Source organism: Passer montanus, unplaced genomic scaffold (genome assembly GCF_014805655.1).
Source record: "Passer montanus isolate IOZ18808 unplaced genomic scaffold, ASM1480565v1 scaffold21, whole genome shotgun sequence".
Lineage (NCBI taxonomy): Eukaryota > Metazoa > Chordata > Aves > Passeriformes > Passeridae > Passer > Passer montanus.
The window spans coordinates 4,535,930-4,563,584 of record NW_024366703.1 but is presented as its reverse complement, the minus strand read 5'-3'; the positions used below and the strand labels follow the sequence as shown (position 1 = coordinate 4,563,584).

The window sequence follows — 27,655 nt, the reverse complement described above, 5'->3', positions numbered from 1 at the left end:
TAAAACTTACAGAAAGTCTAAAATACTGGCAATAAATACCTGTGTGTCAAAGCAGCCCAGATGAAGCATTTACACCGTCCTCTACAGATTATTAAAGTAGGAGCCAGAACAGCACTCATTATTTCTTTTTCCCCCCCAAGAACTCAATTAGTTTTGTATCAGATGCTAATTGCCTACTTCTGTTCAATACCTGTTTCAATCTTGCTTTATAAATTATTTTAAATTCCCTTCTTCCTCAGACTTTCAAAGTTGATGGGATTGAAGACAAGTCTGTGGAAATACATTTTGCTAGGGAGGACCCAGTTGTACACTCCAGAGACAGATCCAGAGAGGGAATCAATACTTGATTTTCCTCCAGCTTTTCAGAGAACCTATATAATGATACAGCTTTTGGAAAACTGCATCATGACATAACCAGCACTTATTTAAAGCACTGTTAAGAGGAAGGCTTCCTCCAAAATGAGTTGGTTTGCTGAAACTAGACAAACCTGAATCTGAAGAGTGTTTCCACTCTCAAATGCTACATCTGTTGTATTTTACTCCTAAGATTTTTCTCCAGAGCTCTTCCATATTGTACCCTAACTTTGTCAAACCATAACTTGGACACTCGCATTAGGGTATAAAAGTTAAATATTATAATACCAGAGATGATGTAGACAAATACTGCCCTCAACCCATCACAGTTTCCATTCCTGTACATTTAACTTTCTTTCATTTATGAAATTGGCCATTAAATTTAGCTTAATCTTAACCTCACTTCAAAGGGGAAATAAACAATGAGTGATGCAGATGAGCTAAAGACACAATTTATATGCAGACCCATGAAAATTGACAGATCTAAGATAAATTAGAAATTTTGCTGTTTTGTGCTTTCCCTGCTCTCTGTCCAGAAGACAATAGAAATAAACCACATACCAGGAACACCCACTGAACTCCTAAAGCATATTTATAATGGAAAGAGCCAAGTAGATCCACCAAAAACATAGCAAAAGCTTCAATCACAGTCACTTCTGTGACTATACTTATTGATTTTTAAATGCTTCAAACAGCATTACTACATGTTATTTCAAAACATATAAACATTTTCCTACCTTAGCTCACTTTCTACTCTGAAACCTTTTCTTCTTCCCAGTTCCATCAAAAACATCCTTCTGGTCCTCCCCATCTTCCTCTGCAGAATAAAAATGACTAAGTTACTGAACTTTATTTCGTAACTACAGGAAAGTTTTGGGGAATGCAACCCTTTCTGTCTCTTCCTCTGGGAGATTACAGCTGGAGCTTTGAACCTATCCATGATGCAAGGTAGAAGTGCTTTCACTTGGGTAAAATAGAGGTAACATGCTTTCTGACAGGCAACAGCTGTATTTAATGTCACCACCCTTTGAAGTAATTTTCTTGTTTCCCCTCTGAAATCAAAAGCAGGTGCTACAAAAGCAGAAACATCTCTCACTCTCTACCAGCTGGGACTTCTTCAACAGAAATACTCCAGATAGGTGCAAAGATTATTTCATTCCTTAAAACAGCCATTGCCTACAAAGACTATCCAAATAATATTGATCAGCCAAATACTGTCAGAATTTCAACCAGGTCTTCAGCTGATTGAATGGCTCAGTTCCACCTTTTTGCATTTAAGCACCCAGTGACCTCCAAAGAGCTACAGAGCAGATTATGGAGCCATTTACATTCCTCATCTGGAGGAGGGGGGTACAGCTCATTGCAGAACTACACCAAAGTTTTTGCCAGTGTCACGCTGGATGCAGTTCTGTATCTCTCTGAATATCTATTAGAGCAAGGTGAGCACAATGAACCAGGCTGACAGACCCTGCATCAACTTCAGCACAAATCTACTTCAGTGGAAAATACCCCTATTCCCATGTCAAGCTGGATTTTTATTTCTAACATAGAAGAGCATTTGGATTTTACCAGTCCTTCAGAACACACCACAAATATTATATGTTACAATTCTCATTGCTCATGTTCTCATGGGGAAGCAAGGTGGAAAAATTCCTAAGTCAGATATATCAATTATATTCTCAGTTCTTTTATGGATATACAAGCTGAGATGCAGGAAAATTAGTCAAAACCTGTTTCCTGCAATTATGGCCCTGAGTTTAAAATTAAATTGTAAAAGTATTGCAGACATTTTCTGAGCCCTATAGCTCTTGCTGCTTCAACTGTATTATTGCAGATATAAAGAAATACTTTTCATCAGAATAGAAACCAACCATCCAAAATTAATATAGAGCTTTTAATATAGAGCTTTTCTGGGGTCTTCCTGAGGCCATGAAAAAAATATATACATAGTGCAGTATATAGATTAGACTGGATTCATTTCTTCCCTTGCCTAAGGATAACCCAGGAGCCAAAATATCTATTCCTCTTTTGGATTTATAACATTAAAATTTTCAAAATAAATCATTTCAAGGTTATTTTGAAATTATATCTTTTCATAGTAACTGGAAATTGGACAAGCTGACTTTAAGAAGCTTAAGCAAAAGAATAGCAGCAAGGAAGCAAAAAAAAAAAATAGGAATGGATCTGACATTAAGGCTGAACAATCTGTTTTGGTTGTTCTGTGTCTTTTTTCCAGACTACTAATCAACCATTGAACATTGGTCACTTCCCTGTTTATAGCTTTCTTAGGCTTGGTAAAATACTTTATCTCAATCCCTATGAGGAATAATGTATTGGTGAACAGATTCTTTACATATGTTAAACAAAGTTTTATTTTATTTTATAATTAATTCAGTGCTCTAAAACATGTAAATATAATTTTCCCCTGTGTAACATCAATATGCTCAGTGCCAGTAAAATCCTTCTGGCTTGAATAACAAGTTTTTATTCCTTTGTGTTACTGTTATAACTCTTAAGCCAGATTTTCGAGGGTATTTAGGTGCCAAAAAGCTGCAAACAGAGACCTAGTGGGATTTTCAAAATATCTAAGCAACCTAGGCACTCAGCTCCTTTGGAAATCAATTTCTGGCTTTGAACCTAATGCAAAGAGATTTTCTCTAATAAACACAGTATAATATGAAAAAGTCTCTGCCAATGATGCAATTTCATTAAATGTACCTTCTAAAATTAACAGGATTTCCATATCCCAGATGAGTGAATTACTTACTCTCCCACAATATTATATCATAATATTTTTGACAGTACCACAGAAAGTAGAACATGCATTAGAGAGAAAGCAAATACAACAGAGAAAAGGCATGTCTCTTATTTATGACAAAGGAAAAGTATACTTCTATCTGAGTCACGGCACCGCATATGATTTGTGGCCTAAAACCACTGAAACTTGCAGAAATTTTCCATCTCATTACAGCCTCATGGAGTTCAGAGTATTTCACATTCCTTGAGGGAAATCTGAACGAACTTTTATGTTCCTGCTACGGATCACTGTTGAACACTATCAAAGGCAAAGATTAAGAATTCGACACAAATACTGATGGCCATTTAAGTAAACATTTTTCATCACTTGTGATGTGGGTGCCAACAACAGCATCCCAAACTCCTCTGAGGAGCAGAGCGTTGATCAGCTTCAAAGGGAGGCTCTTTGAGAGGAAAATGCTGCAAAGTACAGCTCCTCTGAATTTCAGTATTCACAGGTTTTCACTGCATGTTCTAGATTGTCAGTCTTTCAGTGCCCTGATGTCGTGTGAGCTGCATTGTAAATATTTTATTAAATAGTACTTGTCCATTCATGTAGCTTTCATGAGGAGAATTGTGAAATTTTCTTTTAATATATAGCTACAATCTGCTAACCTTCACAGAAAACATCTCTCAAATATCAACAATAAAAATCAGAGAAGTGTTCTCTTATTTCACATAGGCTTAACAGCATCTCATGCAGTATTGTTTCACAATGATTAATTTTCCCTAGCTTTTTCATTTAGTAATTTTTCTTCAGTAATTCAATATTTTCCAATGAACCAATTCATGGAAAATTTTTAATGCTTCTCACATTTATTTTTGTCTAGATATTTCCATTAATATTCTTCTGTTTGAATTCTGGTTTTCTTGGCTGATAAGCATTTCCTTTGTCATTTATACCCGTTACACCAATCTTTCAGTGCCTAAAAATCATACAGCAGGTGTTTTTCCTGTTTTAAAAATTAATTCTCCCACATCCCTTTTCATAGTCTCAAGCTGCAGCTGGGGAGATGCAGGTTAGACATTAGGAGAAATTTCTTCACAGAAAGGGTGATTAGTCACAGGAAGGAGTGCACAGGGAGCTGGTGGAGTCACCATCCCTGAAGGTATTTAAGGAAAGACTGGATATGGCACTTGGTGTCATGTCTGGTTGACAAGGTGGTGTTCAGTCAAAGGTTGGACTCAGTGTTAGAGGTATTTTCCAGCCTAATTGATTCTGTGATATTTTTATTCTTTGAACCACTAGAATAATTTTAGGGGGCAGTTCTGAGCTATAGGTGCTTGAATTATTCTCTTCAAAGGTGATAAAATCCATAAGAAGCCATATGACCAAGAATTTTAAAAAACTTATTAAATGATGGTATGCTTTGAATGTGCTTGCTTGGCTGTATGATGCTGTTTGGCATATAAAGTAAAGTTGACTTAGGACAAAAAAATTCTGCAGCTGTTGTCATCAAATGTACAATATTTCTGATACATATGGTCAAAAGAGCTGGTTATTTTTTTTCCCTGCTATCTAATTTAAAATGAAAACCTGAATAAAAAGAATTTATTTGGCAACATCTCTCAAATCATACCAAGAGCTAACAGCTTGTTTAATTTACTGCATACACAGGTATTCTAAAAAGGTTGGGGTTTTTTTCTGAGCCCTTTCTGAAGAAACTAGACAACAGCAATATCATAGCTCTGAATAATTAAATAGAGCAATAGGGTTCTCCCTTACAGCATAGGGGAAAAGTAATTGGTGACAAATCCTGGCAGGAGCTGTTTCCTACTTACATCAATATGCCTATATTCCCTGGAAACTATTACTTTCACTCATCCTTCACTCTCTCTGTTCAGTAACAAGGTTTACAATTGTTCTCTTTAGTTACTCTGCCTATGGTAGCTGCTTCTCTTTGTTGTGATTGTTATTGGACTATTCTTTGATTTTTGTGCTGGTACATCAATGGTTTTCTTTATACTTTAGTCTCATGAGAGCCTTGTGAACCTTTAGCAACAAGCAGAGACATATCTGCATAATCCCATCACTATACATGGCCAGGCAGATCCTTTGACAGTTACACATCTCTTCCAAGCATAGTTTACAAAGGTAAATCCGCCTGGATTTTGAGCAGCATTTATTTAGCTGGGCACATTTATCTCACTGCTAGTATTAAAGACATTTCTATTAACTAAGAAATACCAAGCAACCTTCCAGAGATGAGGAGCTACACAAACAGGGTTGCACAGTCTAAATTTAGACAGCTGTAAATATTACTTACCTCAGCAATGACTCAGTAATGTTTCTGTGGACATTTCAGAAACTCATATAACCATATAAGACTAGAAATAAACACTTTAAATTATAATAAAATTATAATGCTGTTATAATAACAACAACTATAATTATCTATAAAAAAATGTTTATGTTCTCTTCTGCTCCTCTGATAGGACACTGCAAAAAAACCCCATCTAAATTGTTAATTTATCTTCTTTTAATTACTTGTTGTAACAGTTACTAGATGGTAGAATTGATTCACCTTGCAGTGACACTGCAGCATTTCCAGACCTACTTATATTACAGAACATACAAACAGGAGTATGTGTGAGATTTATGCCTTCTATATTTACAGGTAGTAAAGCACGATGCATTTAATAAAGATAGATGTACCTAAGCCAAAATAATGAAAACTGGGTAAAGGCTATTTCATTGCAGGGCCTTGATTCACAGAAATCTTTCAACTATATGTTCAATTTTTAGTAGTACAGGAAAGCTCCCACACCATCAAACTGAGGAGATAATGTGACTAATTAATACAAAACAGAGAGAAGCATGTAAGAATAAGTACCACAGATAATGTTGTTGCAAAGGGAATAAAAAATTATTAATAATATTATATAAAATGCCTCCTTTTTAAGAGTTTATGCAAGTCAAACCAAGATAAATTTTATCTCAGTTTTTGACTATTGAGGAAAAGCAACAGGTAACACCTAACAGCACAGTGAGTCCTCACAGAGCTCCTTCTGCACACTCCACTGAAACAAGCTGCAGGAAGAAGTCAGAGCCAGCATCAGAGAAGGTGAAGGAATTGCTGATGAGGATTAGACATAACTTTGTGTTCTCTACAGAGAGAAAACAAAACAGATGTTCATCCAAGTGATGTGCTGTGAATTTTGCAGGTGAAGGAAAGATCAATTAGAAGCCTTTTTTCTTTATCCTAGAAATTTGAACTGAAGGAAGCTGAAAAGCAGAGTGGAATGGAGCAAAATTCTCACCTTTTAAATTTATTTAGGTGCAATGTTCCACTAATGCAGGACTAATTACAGCAGAAGTAACCTAGCTGGGTAATTAATTCATAGCAGAAAATTTTAGTATCAGGCAGCAGGAATTTTTTAACACAAAACAGATTTTGACACAGTTTCCACAAAAAACATACTTTTTATTTCTTACTGACTTCACCTAATAATTTGGCAGCTGCCTGAAGTATCACAAAACACACGGGTTTTATTTTGCAGTGTGGATTTAATGGCTCTACCTGGAACTACAAAGAAGGTTAATTTATTTCCAACTGCATAAAAAAATATTTCTACAAGCTATGAGCCATTCTTTTTCCAGGCTATCTCAAGGTTTGCTTCCATTGTTTCATCTTGCAGAAAACTCAATATTACTGTTATTTCAAAGTTGCAATAACCCCTAGAAACTGTGCCCCAGTGTAGCACTGCATGTTTACTTAGCAGTGAACATGTGTTTGTCTATCTTTATTTAAAAAAATTGTAGAACATTTTTGAAAAGGCAGCCCTTAGAGTCATCTGACTCTAAATGATAGGTACAAGTCTCATGCCATTATTTTATGATGCACACCTGCTTATGAGAAAATTCCATCACAAGCTTTGATACATTTTTTATACTTTTCAAAGACACAGTACAATTGCACCTAACTGAGGTAGTTACAGTACGAGCTTTACTCCTCTTTCCTGTATTCTCTGCTGCAGAGTGGATTCAGTTTTAAGAAACAGAACATAATTTTCTTCTACATAAAAAGTCAGACTCAATTTACTATCATAATTATTAATCAAGCTGGTAAATAAATATTTAAGTGACAAATCAAAAGAACACACCATAATAAAGAATTTCAGCAGAAAACTTCAATGTCTTTCTTCCCATAAGGTTTCCTATATCCTTCTGGTTTTTCTGTTCCTGTGCTAAACTAATTATTGTTATGTATTATGAAAAACAACAGCAGGAAGGAGATAAAACAGGTAAACATATTTGCAAATGCTGCTCTGTGACAATTTACTCAAATTTTACTAAAAATACATGCTATTTTTAGTCACTTTGCACTTTGTGATGTTATTAAGGACACAATTCAATATCATAGTTCTCTTTTGCTGTTGGCAGATCATTATGAGGTTTGCAATGGACTAGAATTCAAAATGTCATCCATTCAAACAGGAAAAACAAAATAGGGGCTAAATTTGTCTGCATAACTGTGGTATTTTACAAAGATGTAAAATCAGGACAAGTTAGAGGAGAGAAAGGTCTAAATCCTGAGACTGTGCCGTAGTTATGGACAGCAGGTACCAGTAAATCCCAGAATTATTATATAGCCAAGAAATAATATTTTGACAAGTACATACATGTTTTCAAAAACCAGCCAACTCATTTCCTGATACTCTGGGCTGCTCTGCTGCAAGCTTGAGTCAAACACCAGAGAAGTCACCCCAACCTACCACTCAAGCGTTCACTGTTTAAAGCAAATGAGTAAAATAGAAGAATTTAGAGATAACCTCCTGTATATATTTAGGCCAAATCACCAAGTAATTTACATGAGGCACTGAGGAAAATAGTGCTTATTCTGTGTTAAGGCCTTACCCAACAGTCTGTGCTCCACAGACTTATCACACAATGACCTTCAAAGAACAAAGAAGCCATAACAAGGTACACAGACTACAGCTTTGACAGCTGTGAGTGAACGTATATCAAAATCATGTCAAGAAGTCTGCAAAGGAAGATACTCAATACTACTGAACTACTAAAATAATGACATAAGATGTAGTCATGCTTTTTAATGTCTGGGAAAGTAATCCAAGATGTCTCTTCTGAGTAATGAAACGTTATGTAAACAAAATGGGACATGATAAAGAAACTGGATACACAAGTTTAATTAAAGAACTGCAAAAGGAGGGGGTGTACACATGTAAGTATCATAATCACTGAACAATGCAGTTAACATTGATAAAATTATATTTTGCTAGGAGTATGGATTTGTATCTACAGAATCTTACCATTCCATTATCTTGTGTAGGCATCTAATAAAGTACAAAATGTGCCATATTACACAACCTGCAGAGGGAAAAATCCATGCATATTTTCATACTTCATTAAATCCAGAAAGTTCTTTGTCACAAGTAATTATATGTTATCCGCTATATTTTTCCTTTTATACAGACTCTATGGCTTCCTGGCCCCTTATTTCACTTGTATACAGGTTATGGAGTTAAAACATCTTCTTGATCCTTTCCTACACATTGTACAAGTGTTAAAAACAAGGAGAGAGGGTCAGATGGGGAACAGCCAGGTGAGAGGGGACAGAAAAGGCACACAATTGTAGGTAATTATGCTCAGTTTAGATGGTTGGGGAAAAATAGGTTCATATCAACTTTTCAAGAGCTGTTACTGTTCTGGTTGTAAACAGCATGGTGGAAGGAACCAAGCATAAATACTTTTTGATGAATAATGGCAAAGGGAGGTTAAAGAAATTACCTAAATAGGACTGTAAGAGTGGATGTTTCTGAGAGGGAATAAAAATAAACTCACATTTCATGAAGAAGATATTAGAAGAAGTAATATTCTTCACTTTTAGCAACCTTTTAGATATATTCTCATCACTGCTCACTGGTCAAAATCATGAGACAACAAAGCACAAACCCAGCAGCCTTTGTGGTATGATAGGAAGCCATCACACATGCTCCCTCTGCTTCACAGCAAACCACAACAGGATCACCTCATGTCACCTCCACAGCTGCATTACCCACAAGGAGGTTACAGCACAAATACCAGTGCAAACAAGCAGCAGCACAACACAAAAGGGTAAAGGTGAGGGGCAGAAATTATGGAAAACTCTTTCAAAGGATTAAGCAGTGGACAACCAGCAATACTTCTTCAGACCAGTTCTAGTTTATGCATTTGCATTCATAATGTGTTCTCAAAGCTATGTTAAACAGCTTGGTACGGGAATATAGCACATTCTTTAGGTAAAATCATTAGAAAAATAATGGAAAATAAACTTGTAAAATAAAACTCCTAAATACACAGTACACAACAGATGGAGTTACAATTTATTATTACCTTTTCAGTATTGTACATCTGACATCAAAACTTACAACTCAGCCTCTCTCCAAAATGTCTGAGCCAAAAGAAGTTGACTGCTGCACCTGACTCTAAACCATCTAGCAAAATTTGAAAAACATTGCCCTTGCAAAGCCTGAGCAAACTGAGGTTAAGAGATCAAGCTGAGAGGGCATTTCATACATAGTAGAGCCAGTCAATCTGTTATTCACTTTCAAGACAGGCTGTAGAGCCTCCTCAATTATCTCCAAAGCAAGGAAGAAAGATTTTAGCAATACATCAAAACAATGATCACTCGCGTTCTTTTCTTGTCAAGTTTGAGGCTATTTTTATCTTACAGCAATGACTGAAAGTCTGTCCTGTTGCTGTATTTCCCAAGAAGCCACATTTGACATCTATTTAAATGGATACATTAAAAACACTCAACCTTGTTGAGATTGCTTCAGTACTACAAATAAACCAGACACACCTGAACAGTTATATATTATTTTGCACCCTAATTCATGCTGAATATACCTGAAAAGTATATTCAGTCAATATACTATTGTATATTGTCAATAATATTCCCCTCCCTCACATTTCAAAATAGGCACATGTGTAAGCTTAAGCGGTGTACATGGCACTCTTCAGGCTTTTTATTTTCATAAGCGACTAGAAGCTCCAAACTTATCCACCTTCCATTTAGATCACTGCTTTTCAATATTTTTCCGCTGTGTGACACAAGATATCCATACTAACAATTAGACTAGGATAACCATTGGGTTCAAAGAAAACAAAGCTCATTTGCTTTCTTTTAGACTAAGCCTAGAAATGAGAAAATTGATTAAGCACAGTTGTGAGTAAGGATCTGAAAACTGTGCTTACATTTTGGCTAAAAGGAATAATTTTTGAACATTAATGAAAAAGATAAATCTTTAGAGCTTTAAGTTCACTAGTGCTAAGCATTGAATTCAATAGGATCCCATGTCCCAAAAGTACTACAGTGCCAGCAATTTCAGACCAATGGACGATGTCAGGGTAGCAGGGGTCAGGATTGCTGGGGTTATAGATCCACATTACCCAATGGGTTCATGATCAATTAATTCCTGTACAAGAAAACAAACTTCCCTGCTCATAGAAGGTTGCTAGGTGTGGGGAGGCAGCAGCTGTGCTTGGGATGACAGTGTTCAACAGACTGGAGTCAGATCGGATTCAGAAGAAGCCACCTGGCTTGGTTTTGTGGTCTTACAGGAAATAATTTCCCTCTGCAAAACTCTAAGCCCAGCTTTTGCACCTTTTTTCTATTTAATCTTCTCTTTATCCTGCAAAGTGATCATACAAGGACCCTAAATGAATATAGTTCTTGGGCAATTTAGTGAATTCATGCGGGCAAATGCTTTATACTAAATACAGAGAAGCACATGGAGTAGGAGTATGAGTAGATTAAAAAAGTGGGTTTGGTTTACTTGCTGAACAATTGTTGAAAGGAATGCTTGTTTGATTGGAAAAGGCAGGACACTGACCATAAAATGAAACCAAAATATTTCTTCATGATTAAAAGCGTTCATTCAACAAAAAACAAAACTCAATTGTATCAATTATCAATGTATTACCAAATATTATTATTACCAATATTATTACCAAAAAGAACCCATATTCAGCTTAGGTTGAAGAATGTGCTTCACTTGAAGTCAGGAAACATAAAACAATTTCAAAATACTTGTCCTAATTCCCTACTTTGTTTTTTAATTTAGTGCTATTTTACTTTAAAATATATTTTTTTTTAATTTTGAGAAGTAAAAAGAAAAAAAAAGTCACCTTATTCTGCTGGTGACATTTGCTGGTTTATCTAAGTTGTGTAAACATTGAGTCCTATATGAGCATAAGCAAAATTAATCCCAGAGCAATCAGGGATTTAATATCTTATGTGTTGGATCTCTGGTTTTTGTTAGATTTTGGTAACAGCACCAAAGAATATTTGGGGTGGGGGTTGACTATGGTTTGGGTTTTTTTTTTTAATATATGCTCTTGTTTAAATAAGTTGCAGGCATTCCTTTAACTATGATCTTGGTTTTTAATAGTCATATTTTGACACATCAGGACAAGCCCTAATGAGGTACACTCAGACTTGGATATATTTAGACTGATATGATGCAATATGCAGCTATCTTGATATATTTAGTCTCTCACCAAAAACACATAGCAAATGTGATCCATTCACCTTCATCTATTTCTGTGCATTGATGGCAAATTTTCAAACACCGGAAACTCTTTATCAAAACTGAATATTTTTATGAGGTATATTCCTTAGTTCCATCACAGTCACAGGATATAAAACAGGCAGGTTTTCTTACATAAATCAATTTCTGTTAAGCAAAAGGTCACACTCTGTAATGACTGTTAGTCATTTCCAACCTTAACACCTATGAATTTACAAACCTATTTGAAGACTTCATGAAAAAGAAGACCAAGATGAGTGCTGTGATTTCTACACTGAGTAGAAATCATTTCATTTTCATTCCTGGTTTAAGGCCAGCTTCTGGATTATTTCTGCTTCAGCTAGTATGACTGAAACCTGAATAGATGGCAAGGAAAAACTTGTGTTTCAATAAGCAACTCTTCTAAGGTTTACAGAAGCCTAAATAAGTAAACAAGTGTCCAGTAGGATCTAGGGAAGAGTGGTGCCCTTTACAACTGGTGCAGAAGAAATGTGCTTTTAACTTGCATACTGGTGCATTCACACACATACATTTTTCACTTCTATGAATGTTAAAAACATTTTGTCTGTGTTGGGTAGGTCAAATGCTCAAAGTTGAAAACATTTATCATTCAGTTGGTACGACTTCATTGAAGACAGCAGTCATATATCAACAAAGATTCAGGACAGTGACTTTTTCTGAGGGATTCAGGGAGTGAGGGAGTATACTAACCAGAGGCACATTTTCTTGCTATTCAACTGCTTATTACTGCACCATCCAGGAGAGCACATTATATCATAATATTTTGCATAATGGCTGAACATGATACATGCCTTTTTAAGACAAGACAAGTCTCGTCTCACTGCACATATGACCCTTATGACCCCTCACATAAACTTTGGTTCTATCCGTAGATGTTTAATTTCTTTCTTTGTATGATTTGTTCTATATATAAATTCCTCTAACCTAATCTCATAAATTTAATTGAAACTTGTAAGCTGATAATACTGTCCATAAAATGGAAATTAATCATTTTTAAAGCCAGATTCCAGTGTTACATCTAGCAATATTTTATCCAGAAATATTTGAACAGTAAACTGAAATGGAGAAATGACGCCTTGAGTTTTAGATTTCATATTTTCCAGATTCTGTACTGCTATAATATATAACTCTGAACTTATAAAGTGTTAGCAAGTTCTCCTCACAGTTCAGTTAGACAAAACAATCCCTTTCCAACCAGAGAGCCAAGGACACCATTGCAGCTTCAGGTCTAAAAATATAAACAACTTCATCTTCATCAGTGAATTGAGGAGAGAAACCTGGGAAGATGAGACTTCATAACCCGAAGGTGTAATTGGACAATTAACCCCATATGTAAATGGACCAAAACTTATGAAAGTGTAAAAACTCAAGACCAGTCGTCCATCTTGGGTAGAGCCATGGCCAAGCTCTTGTACTGCCCAAGGTGTGTCCTTTGAAGGCCTTTTTAATAAAAACCTACTTTATTCATTCAAAACTGTCTAGCCTCTGTTCCAGGTAGCCTCACAAGGCATCAGAAAGAATTGTTCAGTGAACAATTTAGATTAATTACTTCAAAACAAAGGGATGATATTGCTACATGAGGACAATTCTATGTCTAAGAACAGCTCAGCTAAAACTCATTTTCCTGTGATCATTGTTTTTGCTGGGGAAGGGAAGCAACATCAAATACTCAAATAGTTCACCCAAGAAAGGAGCGATAACTACTGTTCCAGACTGAGAACAGTTTGCTCTCAGTTTCCTCTAAACACAAACTTATTTCAAGTAAAAGTAATCCTTTCAAAAATGAAACTATTATCTCCAGCTCATTAAGACAAATGTCAGTATTTTTGTCAATTTTCAGAGATGATTTGATAGAGATAAAGGTATTGTTTCCAATTACTGTTGACACACTTCTTGAACTTGGCTTACTAAAGCATAAAAGCATGCATGAAATGTCTGTGTTCAATATCACTTATTCCCAAATGTCTAACTCAGAAATCACTGTTTAATCAATCCAAAAGTGGAGACAAAATCCATTAGGCTTACAATCAATGACTGTAGATCATCTTCAAATAAAGTCTTCACTAAAGAGCTTATTTCAAACTGAGCAAACATTAAGTCCTGAAGTTATATAATCAGCAAACATCTATTCACCAGAAAGTGTATCAAAGTCAGAACTTGGCATATCATAACATAGCTTTTATTTACAATGTGATGTATGCTGATATGGGAAATATCAGCCCTGGCAAACAAAAAAGAAGGTGAAACTTTAACACTTATCTCCCTTTCATATGCTAGTCACAATGAAAATGAAATTGAAAATGCTTTCTAGAGTTAGCACACTATTTGGCTATAAAGGTTCAGTGAGAGGCTGTTGCACACTAGTACAGTGAAAATTCTGTATTGGTTGCATTTTCACTGCTTACAAATAGCGAAACATTAAGAATTCTAACTTTGGTAATTATGGATTACTTAGATTATGTAAATAGCATTTAACAAGAACATGGAGATTCCCAAATAAAAGGCAAAGTATAGTATTTTCTTTCCAAAGCATGGCTTTACTCTATTGCCTTCCACAAAATTTTCCAGGATAAGCTAATAGTCAACTGTCATGTTAAGCCCCCTTGATACCAAGTGTCAGTTATCAAAAAAAAAAAAAAAAATCCTATATCTTGTCATTAATCTGCACTGGGTTTTATCACAGATCTCAAAACAAGCCAATGAGCTGCCAACCCTGACAGCTGCAAATGTCTCCTGCATGAAAGTGTACTGTGGGCTAGATTCCTATCTCAGTTACAGCAGCAACAATAAAAGGTCCTTTTGTAAGCAACATCAACACGAAAGAAGTACATCAATTATCTATGGTAAAATTACAGATAGAACCTGCATGAATATAGGAAAGAAAATTAAACAGTAATTTTGTATGTATAAATATTACAAATTTAACTCTTAATAAATTAACTATCCAGTCAAATAAATGAGGAAACTACTCCAAACAACAAAGAAAACCCCCTCCCCTCAATTTTTGAAAATTAATTATACAGGTTCTGCACCAGTAAGACATTTGCTATTAGATTTTACGCTTACATGGGGTGAAAACTATTTCAAGTCTAAAGAACTGCCAAACTCTTTTAGGATATTATTTTTCACTGTCAACAGGAGATCAACCACCTTGCATTTGATCTCCCTCTTTCTCTGTTCCTGAACTCTAAGGATTCAATGCAGTTGAATACTCCCCCTTACGGGCTGCTACAACATGACATTATAGTGCTCTGTATTTCTCTTGCTACACCTCCTATATGCACTGTACATATAGCAACAGAGTTAAAATGGGTCTAGAGTAGTACAACCCATTAAAACTGTTTCATTTCACTAAGTCTGTGATAGCAGATTTTTTGCAACTGCAAATTGTCATTCTTTGTTTTGCTTTGAAATGTGTTTTTATTCATCATTACTAAATTTCAGAAAAAATATATAGGAAGATAATTGGCTGACTAGTGTTTTGTTCTTACTGGAATTTACCCTGGACAATAAATACGTCTAAGCATTGTTGTTAGGAGATTTGCCGCTGCAGTGACTTATTTGAAATCATATTTGTTAATCCTGTAAGAACCAAATGTAGAACAGTGAAACAAAATCTACTATATTGTAATAATGGTACTACATTTTCCTGAAGAAGTGGAAAAACTGTACAGTATCTGTATGTGGCTCATTAGCATCTACTCTCTCTGTAGATTTGGTGAGAATAACTTTCACCTCCAAGTTCACTACTCGTTCTTCAAATCAAGCAGTCTATTTCAAAATGGATTTGCAACTTCATTGTGCTAATCCTTTAGAAGAAAGCATTACTAGTTCGACCTTATATAAGATTGGCTGCCCTAGAGTATAACTCATTTAACTTAAAATGCCTTAAAATTCAGAAAGTCTTTTCTGGTTTTTTTCTTTCACTCTGTTACTGACTGAAAACACACAGGATCTTCTCACCTGCTATAACTGCCTGTAATAGCTTATTCCTCAGGGCAGCCTGTGTCAGTACATGTTCCCTCTTCTACTGTGTCCTCATATGCTTGAGGAGGGGAAAGTGTGTCGATATTTTTAACCTGAAATGTTATTCAAACAGTAAAATGCATAGTTACCATTGATCCTCTTCACTTCTTTTTAACACCAATTCATCTTCTCAAAAAGTGCTGAAAAAATTCATTAACAGTGATATAATTTCACCTCCTTTGTGCTGTGTCAGTCCAGCAAAGTGGTCTGTTCTCTCGCAAGTCTTCAGAATTCAGCTGGTAACTTCAAAGAACAGTAAGCAGTAACTTCCCCCAGCAGATCCTGTAACATTAAGCAAAGCACATTAGGGATTAAGATCCTCTCTGGAAATAAACAGAACTTCATTTGATTCAAGTTCTGCTCCCTGAACTTTAACTGAGTGGTTCTGGGGTCATTCTAATAAAACAGTTCACTAAAAGGCATCCTTTCTGAAAGGGCTTTTATCTTTGCTTATTCCATTCATAAAAATGAATGGGTTTATCTGCAATGAATTTGCAATTTAGAGATCTAAACAAAATAACCAGATTAACATTTTTCTGCAGCATATTCTGTGGGAGTTAACGTAAAAAAAAATTGTTTAGAACATTTATTAGAACACTCAAAGTGTGCAAACAATACCAAGGATAAAATAAACAACAGAGCTTGGCAAAAACCTCCTAAAATCCCCTTTAAAAAATTAAGCTTCAATACTGGAACTCCATATAACATTTGACAAATAGTTCCCAGTACTATTTTCATCTCCTCTGTGAACAGTGGGGGTGGTGTCATCTCCATTCGAGAAGTTTACTTGATTTTGCTTTTCAAGTCTCCAAATAATGTTAAATTCAAAAATGAAAGTTCTTCTATTAGGCAAAAATCATACAACTAAGTCTTAAAGGAGGTGATACCTTCTGAAACAGGAAAGATTTTTCAACATTTCTCCTAAATTCTACTATTATGAAGCTATCAAATACAACTGAAATTTTATATGAAATGCTAAATTTCAACTTTGCTCTTTCTGAGATTGATTTGTTTGAACAGAACCTTCTTTTGTTAGGCAGATGATCTAGGATTCTTTTACATGCAGTTGCACAAAAAAGTTTTGAGGTTTTGAAACGGGAGTTTATAGTGGGAACCAATTGTAAAAGTATTTCCTTACAGTTACAGGTAGTACAGGTAAGGGTATTTTTCTTAAAGAATTAAACACCAGAAATATGAAAGCTCTGTCTTTCAGACAGGGTGAACAGACACAAAAAGCTGCTTTTCCACAACAGAATCACCTTGGTTTGAGGTGTTTCTAATCTTTCAAGAAGGAGGAAACGCCACACTCTGCTTTTAGATTACAAACAGCCAGTGAGACAAATTGACAGAAACTCATGGGGAAAAAAAAATAGGAGGCAAGAAGGCAATCCTTACAAATTAATAGATTGGCTCCCATCAAACAGAGGGGTCTGGTCTCCTTTTCAGTCTGATTGGTACCAGTAGCAGGGTGAAAGCTAAACTTTCGGAGACACATCCAAAGCTGGCCACCATGTCCCTCCTAGGATGTTCCTCACCTTCTTAGAGATTCTTAACCACACTTGTGCAGGAGAGGAGTTTCAGCTTATTTAGTTTGACAAGCAAGTATCTGGGCTCTCAGGTTTCCTGGGATACAGACAAAAAAATCTAAAGGAGACTGATATAAGAAAACCCTCGCCAAAAAAATATTGCATTCGTTCTGGCCCTTCTCTCCTGCTGTTCTGCTCTTACAGAAACTGTCAACTCTCAGGGGGTTGCCTGCTGTGAGAAACAGCAAGGGTTAAGAGAGCTAAGTGTAATTCATCTGTTATGAGAACAAAAAGGAAACTGAAAATAATTGTTTAGAGTACCATAAAGTTCCTGAGTTCAGTCCATCCAGGGCAGAACCTCAGTTCTTAAGACACTTAAATCTTTCAATAGCTCAATTCAAGCTTTCTTTTGGATCTGCAATTATTTATGAAGTCTTGATAGATAAAGTTAGGGGGGAAAGAGGTGAGCAAGATCCTCAGTAAAAAAATAAATTATTTAATGAGTCAGTGATTGTGAGGCTTTCCAGGTGCAACCTGAAAATTACTTGATGGTTACTGTCCCTCACATGTTATTGAGTTTACTTTAACATCAGAAACAAAGACATGGCTGAAGCTGATGTAAGCACCCTGCAAACTGTCAGTAGAAATCCAAAATCTGGACTGGCCAGTAGAGCAACACTGATGGCATCATGTCAGTGATGTGACAGGGAAACTGGATCAGAGTGCCTGCAGCACACACTGTGACAGAACATTAACTCTAAACAATAAAATTATTTCTGTGCCTGAAATTCCAACTAAAGGTCAGCCACCCAAGTCAACAGGAAAAGGTGGAGATGAATACAGGTAAAAGCAATTTTACTAGGACATTAAATAACTTCTAATCTGTATTAAGTTATGGGCCATTTCATTTGATTCTGCTGATACACCTGTATCAGGGCCAGTGTATGTTCCCATAGCTTTTGCACTCATATGTGCCAATCACATATACAGCACAGATCTGAAGCATTATGAACTGGGGCACAGCTGACCAAGAGGACAGAATTGCCAGGGAATTCAATTGTGTGCTGTAGTCTGCCAACAATGGAGAGATGCAAAATTGCAAGCAGAAATAATAGCTCATGCTCTGGACAGTGGAGAAGAGGTGACAAATGAGGCATGGGATGTTATGCAGAACATGTACATTCCAGAGGATGAAAGTCATCACTGCATCATCTGATTTCTAACTTCTGGCCTCAGTGGATAACCATAGCATAGTCAAATCTCATTGCTTTGAAGGTCACTGGTGAGGTTTTTATCAGCCAGGCATTTGTTGTCAACTTTCTCTTTTAAGTTTTTATTCCATTTTAATAACAAAGGAATGAGGACATGAAGGTCATGCGTAAAAAAACTCCCACTGATTTTTCATAAAATACTTGAATCTAAACAGACTTCAATTTATCAGGAATGTAGGTAACATTACCAAGTCTTTATTCACATCATACTTCCAATCAGCTTTTGAAAACAGGCATGGAATTCTAAGGTAGGGAGGTGTTCAAAAACCTAAAAGAATCATAAGAGAAACACTACACTAGAGTGGAAATTTTTGAGTTAATTTATTCTCTCACTTCCTATGGTTTATGGTTCATTTCTCTAGAAGTGAATATTCACCAGTTCCAGAGAAAAGAATATTTCTAGAGAAGTGAAGCATTCATCACTGAGAGAAAACAGGAAGCTTCTATTTCTACTACTGTTCAGTTTATTGTCTTGCAAATGCAGATTTGCCTAATGCAGTGCAAGGGAAAACAAGAGTAAAAGGAAATCTGCTTAAAACCATAACTAAGACACTTACTATCCACCCAAATAGTAGCTTATCCTTCTTTATACTGTCTGATAAAACAGCAGGTTTAAATACATCAACACTAGGTAAATAATTTTTACTTTACACTGAAGTGGGAATTTTACAATAAAAATTCTTCTTGAAAATGCAGCTTAGCCAGTGTGTTTATTCCCCACATTGCTTCAAAGTATATTCATCATTTGAGATATATCATTCCCATGGCAATGGGATCACAAGGAATCGTGGAATAACAATGCTAGACCAAACAGACAGAATGTCAGCAGTGTCAAACTGGCAAATATATCATTTAACCAGAGATCAAAAGAGAAAATCTGAAGGTCAGAAATGCAATATTTATAATGCTGTCAGCAGATGGATGCATACCAAACACCTCATATCCACACCCCTAAAAAGCTTATCAGAGGAATGTTTACAACACACAAGAGAAGTGTTACTGAAGTATCCTCCATTCATTTCCAATATGAATGAACACTGGGGCAAACATTTTCTAGTATGTTCCCTAGGAACAGCAAAAAATCTGGGCATACACTTTCACGGTACCAACACAAGCAGCAGTCAACTACTACCCTCATTCCCACTAATTCCACACATTTCCTTGGAAAGAAACCAACATGATTAGGATGGCTGCTGGCTTTTGAAAAGAGGAGAGAATAAACAGGAACAATTCTATATTGTCACTGATTCATACAAGGCACTTTGGAACAGAGCAAAGAAAATTCGTGGTTTTTCCTGAGTATCTCTGTGACAGTGGAACTGGAGATGCTAAAGGTCTGGGAGAAAATGAAAAGAGAATTGACATAAGCACACCAAAGTCTGGCTTTATTCAGCATATAACAATAGAAGACTGTTCCACATTTGGTGTGGGAAACAATCCATCACTGAGTGGTTTTTCCTTTCAAACCTCTCCTATGATCATGAAAGCATTTTACCTAGATATAATTTCACTTAATATCATGGTGATAGATGTTCAAGAACATTACCATTACTTAAATGATAAACAAAATGAAGCTAATAAAAAGGTTATAAAATTATTGAGTTTAAGTTTTGTGAGTCAAATGAGAAAAAATCAAAAGCAGTTTGTCATTTTCTTTTTGATAGTTTTTCATTTACAATTTATTAACATAAACACAGTATCTCTAGAAATATCTTTTCATATCTCCCCAAATACAGTCAGAATTTTTTTTAAAAAATAGATCTCTCAGTTTTCACAGTCCTTCTTATTGAGATTTTATCATATTCTCTGTTGACTGTCAAATAAACTCTGCTCATTAAATTTTATCTATGTCAGCAGTCTAAGGACATAAGAGATGTAAAAGCCCTATTTATGAATCCAAAAACCTTGAGAAACATTCTCTATTTATACAGCTTGTCTCCTCCTTTTCTTTTCTTTTCATACCCTTCCACTTCTAAAACTCTCTCCCCTTTTCAATCTCTTCAATTTCTCCATCTTCTATTTCTCAATCTGTCTTCAAGCTCCCCTCCTCTTTGGAATTCCTCCTTTTGTCTGGCTTTATTTAACAAGGTCAGAATTTCATTTTCCCAACTTCATTTTCAGGGATCTGCTGACTGGAAGTAGAGAGGAGGTTTGCTTTTTTTTGGTCCAAACAATATCTGGATGCTGGCCAGCTGACATGGATGCTCCACCCCGTCCCTCTTGAATAGTGAACCCTTTGGTCTTCCCAAAACAATCACCTCTTGCTCCTTTCCTTCCTTCCTTCCACATGCTGTCTTTGTGACAATAAGCAATAAATACCTTGTCCAAACAACTTTATATTGCAAATTCTGTTCTCAGACTCTCCCTCCTCTCTGTAACATTTAGCCAGTTTCCCTCAGACATCCTTCTGTCCTACAGAAAGGTCCTGGATTTTGCAGTGCCCTGTTCCCCCCATCCTGTTATTTATCCTTTCCACTCGTATCTCAGTTTTTCTAGACAAGTAGGAGAACTGAAGTTCTGACCTTTGAGAATTCACCTGGTACAACTTTTTGAAGGAAACCTGCATGTCAGAATCACAGACACACTACAATGCAGTACCATAACATACCATGGCACTGTATATACAATATAAATGCACCAACAGGGTCAACTTTGCTGAGATCTTTCACTGTAAAATACCATGCAGTGATGCCCACTGAGAGCTGAGGTATTACTTTGACATTTTTCCATTTATTTCATAGCAAGAGTCATGGGCATGGTAAAATACTTTCTACATATATCAATGCTCAAGCCTCAAAAAAGATTAATAGTGGTTGAAGAAGAATTCATTATACTAACAAAATCCATCAGAGAATATTTTTTTTAAAACATTAATACAAGCATCAGCCACAGCATTTCAAATTTAAGTTGCCTAGGAATTTCATTTAAATAAGGCAAGACACTGCAATAATACTGATTTTCTGTTTTTAAATTTACTCACTAGGTTTCAGTGCATAAAAACTTTGCCAGATGGAAGGCTGTTCATACACATTTTTCCATATTTTATCAGAAGAGTCAACACAGATGAATTTCAAAGGAAAGATTTTATAAAGAAACTATATAAAGTCTAAGTGCAAACTATACAAGGCAGCACATGAATTTAGAGGAACAGACAGCAAGTTTTACCAATGTGTTCAAAAGAATAATAATCAAAAAAGTGTCTCAGTTAAACAGCAAAGAATACCGAGTACTGGCAAAGGATATCACAACCAAGCACTACAGCATCAATTCCAGCCTTCAAAAAAAATCAAAGAGAATTTCTAATGAACAATGTCACTTTTGTAGCAGGTTGTGGTTTTATTACTGTTATATTTCATTATACTAGTTAAAAACATGAATTTTTGAAAAGATAAAGAAAACTAGGTGCAAAATCCAGGCTACAAACAAATACCTATGAGAATAAGTACATTTTTAATTCATGGTTCATTGTAGTGAAGCTCTCTAGACTAACAGCTGAATCTAAGATCAAAAAAGAAGGTCAAACTAACAATGAAAAACCATATCAAAAGATTTCAGAAGGTTGAGTGATAACACAAAGAGCAATTGTCCTTGAGACAATGGGGTTTATGTCATGTATCCAGCCTCTGTGACAAAACATGCAAACAAAATTCCCCAGAATCTGGCAATAATTAAAATTCAGTTGAAAACTACGTGCCCCAGAAATGGATTAAAGAATTACTGAAATAAAGAAAAAGGGCATATTTATGCAGCAAATTGTATCTAGTGGAAATTATTTAATGGTGACAGATTTCAAACCAGTGTATAGCCTTGGCATAGCAATGGCTCTAACCATTCTCAGCAAGTTTTTGGGGATCTGAGGTTTGTTTTTATTTTTTTTCCTATTTGAGGCTTCTTTGGTTCTTAGCCTTTTGTGATCCCAAGAAAATATGCCACATACTAAAACTAGAACAACAGACATGGAAAAAACCCAGGTGACCATTTCATAACATGAAGATTTTCATAACTTTTGTACAAATATGTATCTATTATGTCCTGTGATATATTATGTCTCCCTGCTACAGCACTGAATGCTCTCACAGAAACAAGGATGAAGGAAAACAGAAGCTGTGACAGAAAACAAGGAGATAGGCAAAGATCCATTAAGTTCTTAGGCAGGTGTAGCTCTCTTTGGCCTCTGAAAAACTCCTTAAATGACTTATCAAAATAATTTTAAAAATCTACTTCAGTCACAAAGGAAACTCAAGACTCTGGAACTGGGTTTTCATACCTCATCTATCTATAGGGCAAATATCTCCCCTTGAATGTCATGGGGGAAGGAGGAGAGCAAACTAGAGAACAGTCAGTCCAACTTCAAATCTCACAAATATACAATTCAAATGTTGGGCCTCAATATACTTATAAATAGTTTCTGCAGTAAAACCTGACTTTTCAGGAACAAACTTTGTCAAACCACTCTCATTTCCTTCCTCATTATGATAGCTACCTAGATAAGGAGCACAAAGCCCATATTAAAAATTATGCTTTTATTAAGGTCCCACGTAAAAATCATCACATACAAACTAGAGAAACATGATTAAAGCACTGTTTGTTGTAAGTGGTTATCTGACTCTCATTGAGAACATATTCTGTGAATCACTTCTAAACTGAAAGAGTATTTCAAGAAGAGTTCCACAGGGGTTTGTCCTGGTCTTAACTGTATTCAGGATTTTGTTAATAACATGGGCTCTGCATAGCAAGCATTCCTAAAATCTATCAGGATATTATTGAGTCAGAAGTGGTTTCCATGAGCTAAGGAGTATACTGGGACCAGTTTAGACACCTCATTTTTCAGAAAAACACAGCCAAATTGAAGAGTGAAGCTGAAAGGGAAAAGACTTAAGAGTTTCCCAAACTACTACTTATGAACAAATGCTCATGAAACAGGGTTGGCTCCTTCAGAAACAGCAGGATGTCTCAGTCAAGCCCATCTGGTGCTTAGACAGCAATAATCCTTACAAACAGACATTTCCTTTTGCTCCCTCCAGCAGCAGAGCACAAAATTTATTCTAGATCTCCTTCTTGCTGTTCCACTTAAGGACATGGTGAATCTGATGCATCTCCAGCAACTCAGTTTAAAAAACGGGTTACTAAACTGTTTTCCGAGACTGACCCAATTTCCTCTAGTTGTGTTTGATCCTGCCTCTCTGCTGAAGCCCTGCCAAAATCTCTCCAGGTCCCTTTCAGACTCTGATTTCTGTTGATTATGTTGCTTTTTTATTTCATGTTAAATGAAAAAAAGAAAAAAGACAAAACCAATTAGCAAAACTTTTATCAAACTTCTAGACAGATAGCTGTAGGCAAGACTTCATTTTCCAATGTTCTTTATAGACTTATTTAGACTATGAGTATATTCTAGCTTTTTACTTTAAGAATGTTTTTCTCCCTCCCACCATGAATGCCAAGCCTGTCAATCACACTAACAACAACAAGATACATATGGGACAGTTTAAGGAGGAAGAGCAGACATGAGAAACTGCTCCTTTAACTTACTTGGAATCAACTCCAACATGTGTGCCTGGGAGAAAAAAAAATGAGTATGTGGTAAGTCATGTTACTTTCATTATTTTTGTATAAAATGGGAAAAAACAAACAGGGACAACAGTTCATATTTTCTGTACTGTAATGTTTCATTGACCTATTTTGCTCAAGTATATTTTTCCGGGGCAGTATTCCAGTGTTGCATCCAGTAAAACAAGTTGCTTGCTGCTGCTATGGGGTTTTGCAAAGCTGAACTCGACTGTGGAAGTTTTGAGATACATTTAACACATTTAGTGCTTATTTCACGAAGATATAGAGAGTACTTAGTAGGACATGCCAGTGGTATGATCTAGGAAACAGTTTTAGACTGCTTTTTAGCTATGAAATCACAAATGGAGAACTTAATTTTAAAAAAGACAAGGAGCTACAAAAACTTGTTCTTTATGTTGCTTCCACATTTCAGACTCTAGGAAATGAACTTTAGCCAATATATAGTGTAAAGATGTGTTAACTGCTTGATATACAGGTTTTGTATGCAAATGAATTTCTCTTTAGAGGACAAAATACCTGGTGTATAAAATGCTCACATTTAGATTCCCCTGAAATTTGGTGGTGCTCAAGTACTAGATGTTCTTTTTCATTAGGGCTCAAAAAAAATGAAATTTCTTAATATATAGAATCAAATTTCTACCTTTTTTTGAGGAGTGGAATTGTAAACAGTGCAGATTAAAAGTGTTAATGTCTTCAGTAAGACACAAGTTTTTAAAATAGCAGATTATTCTCTGCACACATACCTAAATATATTTTTAAGCCTGCCAGGGTTCACAGCAGATCAGGAGGCTCCAGGGAATTTTCAAGTAGCAAGAGAGCCTGATCTGCCCTAGGCTAGTGCTGTTTCACATTCAAGTATCTAAATTCTGCTTCAAAATTTTATGTAAGCACCTGAAAGTTTGGAAAGAAACCATTTCTGTGGCCTGTCTTTATCTGGGGAACTCTGAAAGCCTCAGTATTCTGCTCAAGAACTCCTCCCACTACAGTCCTCACAGCCAACATGTGTCCAAGTGCACATATTTATTTGGGTTTATGACACCATGGAGGTGATACATTCCACAGAGGAACTAGAAGTATGAGAGTACTAAGTAGAGTCAGTAATCAAATTTGGCGTTCCCCAGACAGCAATTCTTGAAATAATCCCCTTGAGGGTCATGGAAGGCAAGTGGAAGTGCATGACAATAGTCTCCATTTCTGTCACACTAAGGACAAAGAACTACAGCATCAGTTGAGCCAAGGGCAACACCAGCATCAAGAGATGAGATGCAGGATCCCAGATGAGCCTCCCCATGTCCCTGGTCTTTTTTTTTTTTTTTTTCCCCTCTTGTCATTATGATTAATCTGACTAAAACACTAATGGAAAAATATTTCCTGCAAGTCTTACAATTCTCTTTGGTCAAAGCACCCATGCTACAGCCCTTTTGGGAGCACAAACTGAGCAACACCTTCCCAAACAGATCTGCCTCATTCAGTGTTTATGCAGTCAGAGGCAGACTGCATAAACACCTAGCCTTTTAAGAGACTGTCCTAACAGCCTAGAACACAAATTAAGGCAATGTCAACACAGAAGAACTAGCCACAATCTAGTATTGAGGGAGAGCAGAGAGAAAACAAGTAAAAGAAGGAGGACACCTGGGCACAGCAAGGTGGGGCAGCTGGCAGGGCAGAGTTGCTGCTCACCCTGCAGCCCAGCAGGCAGGGCAGGAAGGTGACAGCCCCTGGCAGCCAGGAGCAGTTCTCAGCACTTCCAAAAATGCTGCCGGCCTGATGGGGAGGAGGAGGAGCAGGTATGGCTGGCAGCACACACTGAACTGCAAAATTCTTAATGCGCTATTTTTAATTTGCCTTTGAGATACTCCTGAACTAGGACTGCTTACACCTACTCGGTAAGCAAACAGCCTGTACCACACAAATATCTGCACTTCGCATTATTCATGTTCATCTGATATCATCTGTTATTTGGTTGTTTCCTGTAAGCAGCCACTAAACCTGTAACTCACACATCTCCTACCCAGCTGCTTCCCACCTTCACAATTCCTGACAACTCTACAACAGAAAAAATCACTCCTGCACCCAAACTAGGCAAGCAAAATTTCTTAAGGAATATATGCACCTCTCTCTTCTGCATACAGTGGAAATAGTATTGCTGTCTCCTGTCATCCAGGAAGATGGTGCCCCCCTTGGAAAAACTCACAGGCACCACTCTGAAACACTGAACAACACAAAGTATCATGAAATTCAACATATTTTTTTTATAATATGCCAGCCAAGCACCTCTAAGGTTTTTCTAAGCAGGCCAAATTTAAAAAGCAAGAGCCTCAATCTTATTTCTGAAACTCTGGAAGTGGAGTTTTGCCAGATTCAGTGTTCTGCCAAGTCAGAAAATAGCAAAAAGGTATTCACTGGCAACAACTGACCTGTCAGTCACTCTAACAGTAAAAATACATGCAGGAAAATTTTAAGGATAGCACATGAGACACTAACTTTTTCAGTAATGACAGGTATGTGCACATGTTGGTATAACAACCAGTTTCCTTATACTGGAACCACTCACACAAGAACATTGTTACTTCCTAAATCACCCTTTACAGGCGTTCACTTTAAATGACCAAACAGGAAAAAAGTTGCAAAAACTACTTCCTCCTCTGATTTCTACATCAGTAGAAAACAGTAGAGCAAGAGTTCAGTATTACTCATGCAGATCAAGTCTTTCTCCTGCATAGAAGCATGACCACAAAACTACCATCTCAAGAGGAGTTTGAGAACTGGACAGCTTTTCAAGTTGCAGATCTCTTAAGACAGGTACTGAATCTGTATGTAAGACTTTAGAGAGTTCAGTCTACATTCAGCTAGCAGAAACACTTACTGGACTTATTCTTGAAAACCAGATATCCTACATCTAGCACAAATATTTAAAAGTGCTAAAAATAGTTTCATCATCATTTATTAATATGAGGTTTTTGGTACTCTCCTGTTTTCTATAGAAATCTAATTCATGGTAGACGCTAAGACCTCCAGCATTACAAACCATACAAAAAATATTTTCTCACAGGAATATTGCTTACAAGGGAAAAGGTATTTCATGCCTGAATTTATTTCCTGCTGGGAAAAAATAATAATTTCAGAAAAAGTATGTCTAGTTTTATATTGGAATATAGCTTCTAAATTTACAGCATGTCAATAAGAATCTACTGGTCATGTTTTCTTCTCACTGCATATATACACTCAGTAGTTGCTAGATGTTGTTTAAGTTTAATGTACTTGAACTTTTGGGGGAGGTTTGAGTCATTCCTTTGTTGGCTTGCATATTTCTTTGTTCTACAAGGTCCTTTCTAGTATATCTAAAATAACCTCAATTGCACAAAGTATTCCAAGCTCATTTCAAACATCTTTTAGTATCTTACTGATCTCCTCTCAGATGTATAAAATATATCCTCCATGATACGGCCTTTTTAAATCACATTTTTCCTTTTAACTTGCTGAATACTATTACTCAGGTTTTAGAGTTCTACCTGTAACTTCTAAAGGCCATTCCTGCAATTGGATGCATAATCTCATTTT

General features: G+C 36.2%; 2 protein-coding genes across 13 annotated transcripts in view; one reads left to right on the top strand and one right to left on the bottom strand.

The window, feature by feature from the left end:
• Window positions 1-27,655, bottom strand: part of DNTT (DNA nucleotidylexotransferase) — a 129,513-nt gene that overhangs the window by 79,097 nt on the left and 22,761 nt on the right. For 3 of the 9 annotated variants that reach the window (XM_039708822.1, XM_039708818.1, XM_039708821.1), the window contains exons 2-3: window positions 15,819-16,011; window positions 1,092-1,171 (exon numbers count right to left, since the gene is read on the bottom strand). In XM_039708822.1, the coding sequence (XP_039564756.1) occupies window positions 1,092-1,171; window positions 15,819-15,821 (83 nt within the window). In that variant the 5' untranslated portion in view covers window positions 15,822-16,011. Of the gene's footprint in view, window positions 1-1,091; window positions 1,295-15,666; window positions 15,783-15,818; window positions 16,012-24,055; window positions 24,081-27,655 lie in introns of those variants that run through there. The other 6 variants (XM_039708819.1, XM_039708820.1, XM_039708817.1 and 3 more) reach the window with 4 other exon arrangements.
• Window positions 23,982-27,655, top strand: part of BLNK (B cell linker) — a 90,523-nt gene continuing 86,849 nt past the window's right edge. For 2 of the 4 annotated variants that reach the window (XM_039708809.1, XM_039708815.1), the window contains exon 1: window positions 26,822-26,896. In XM_039708809.1, coding sequence (XP_039564743.1) covers window positions 26,822-26,896 — 75 coding nt within the window. Of the gene's footprint in view, window positions 24,107-26,775; window positions 26,897-27,655 lie in introns of those variants that run through there. The other 2 variants (XM_039708811.1, XM_039708810.1) reach the window with 2 other exon arrangements.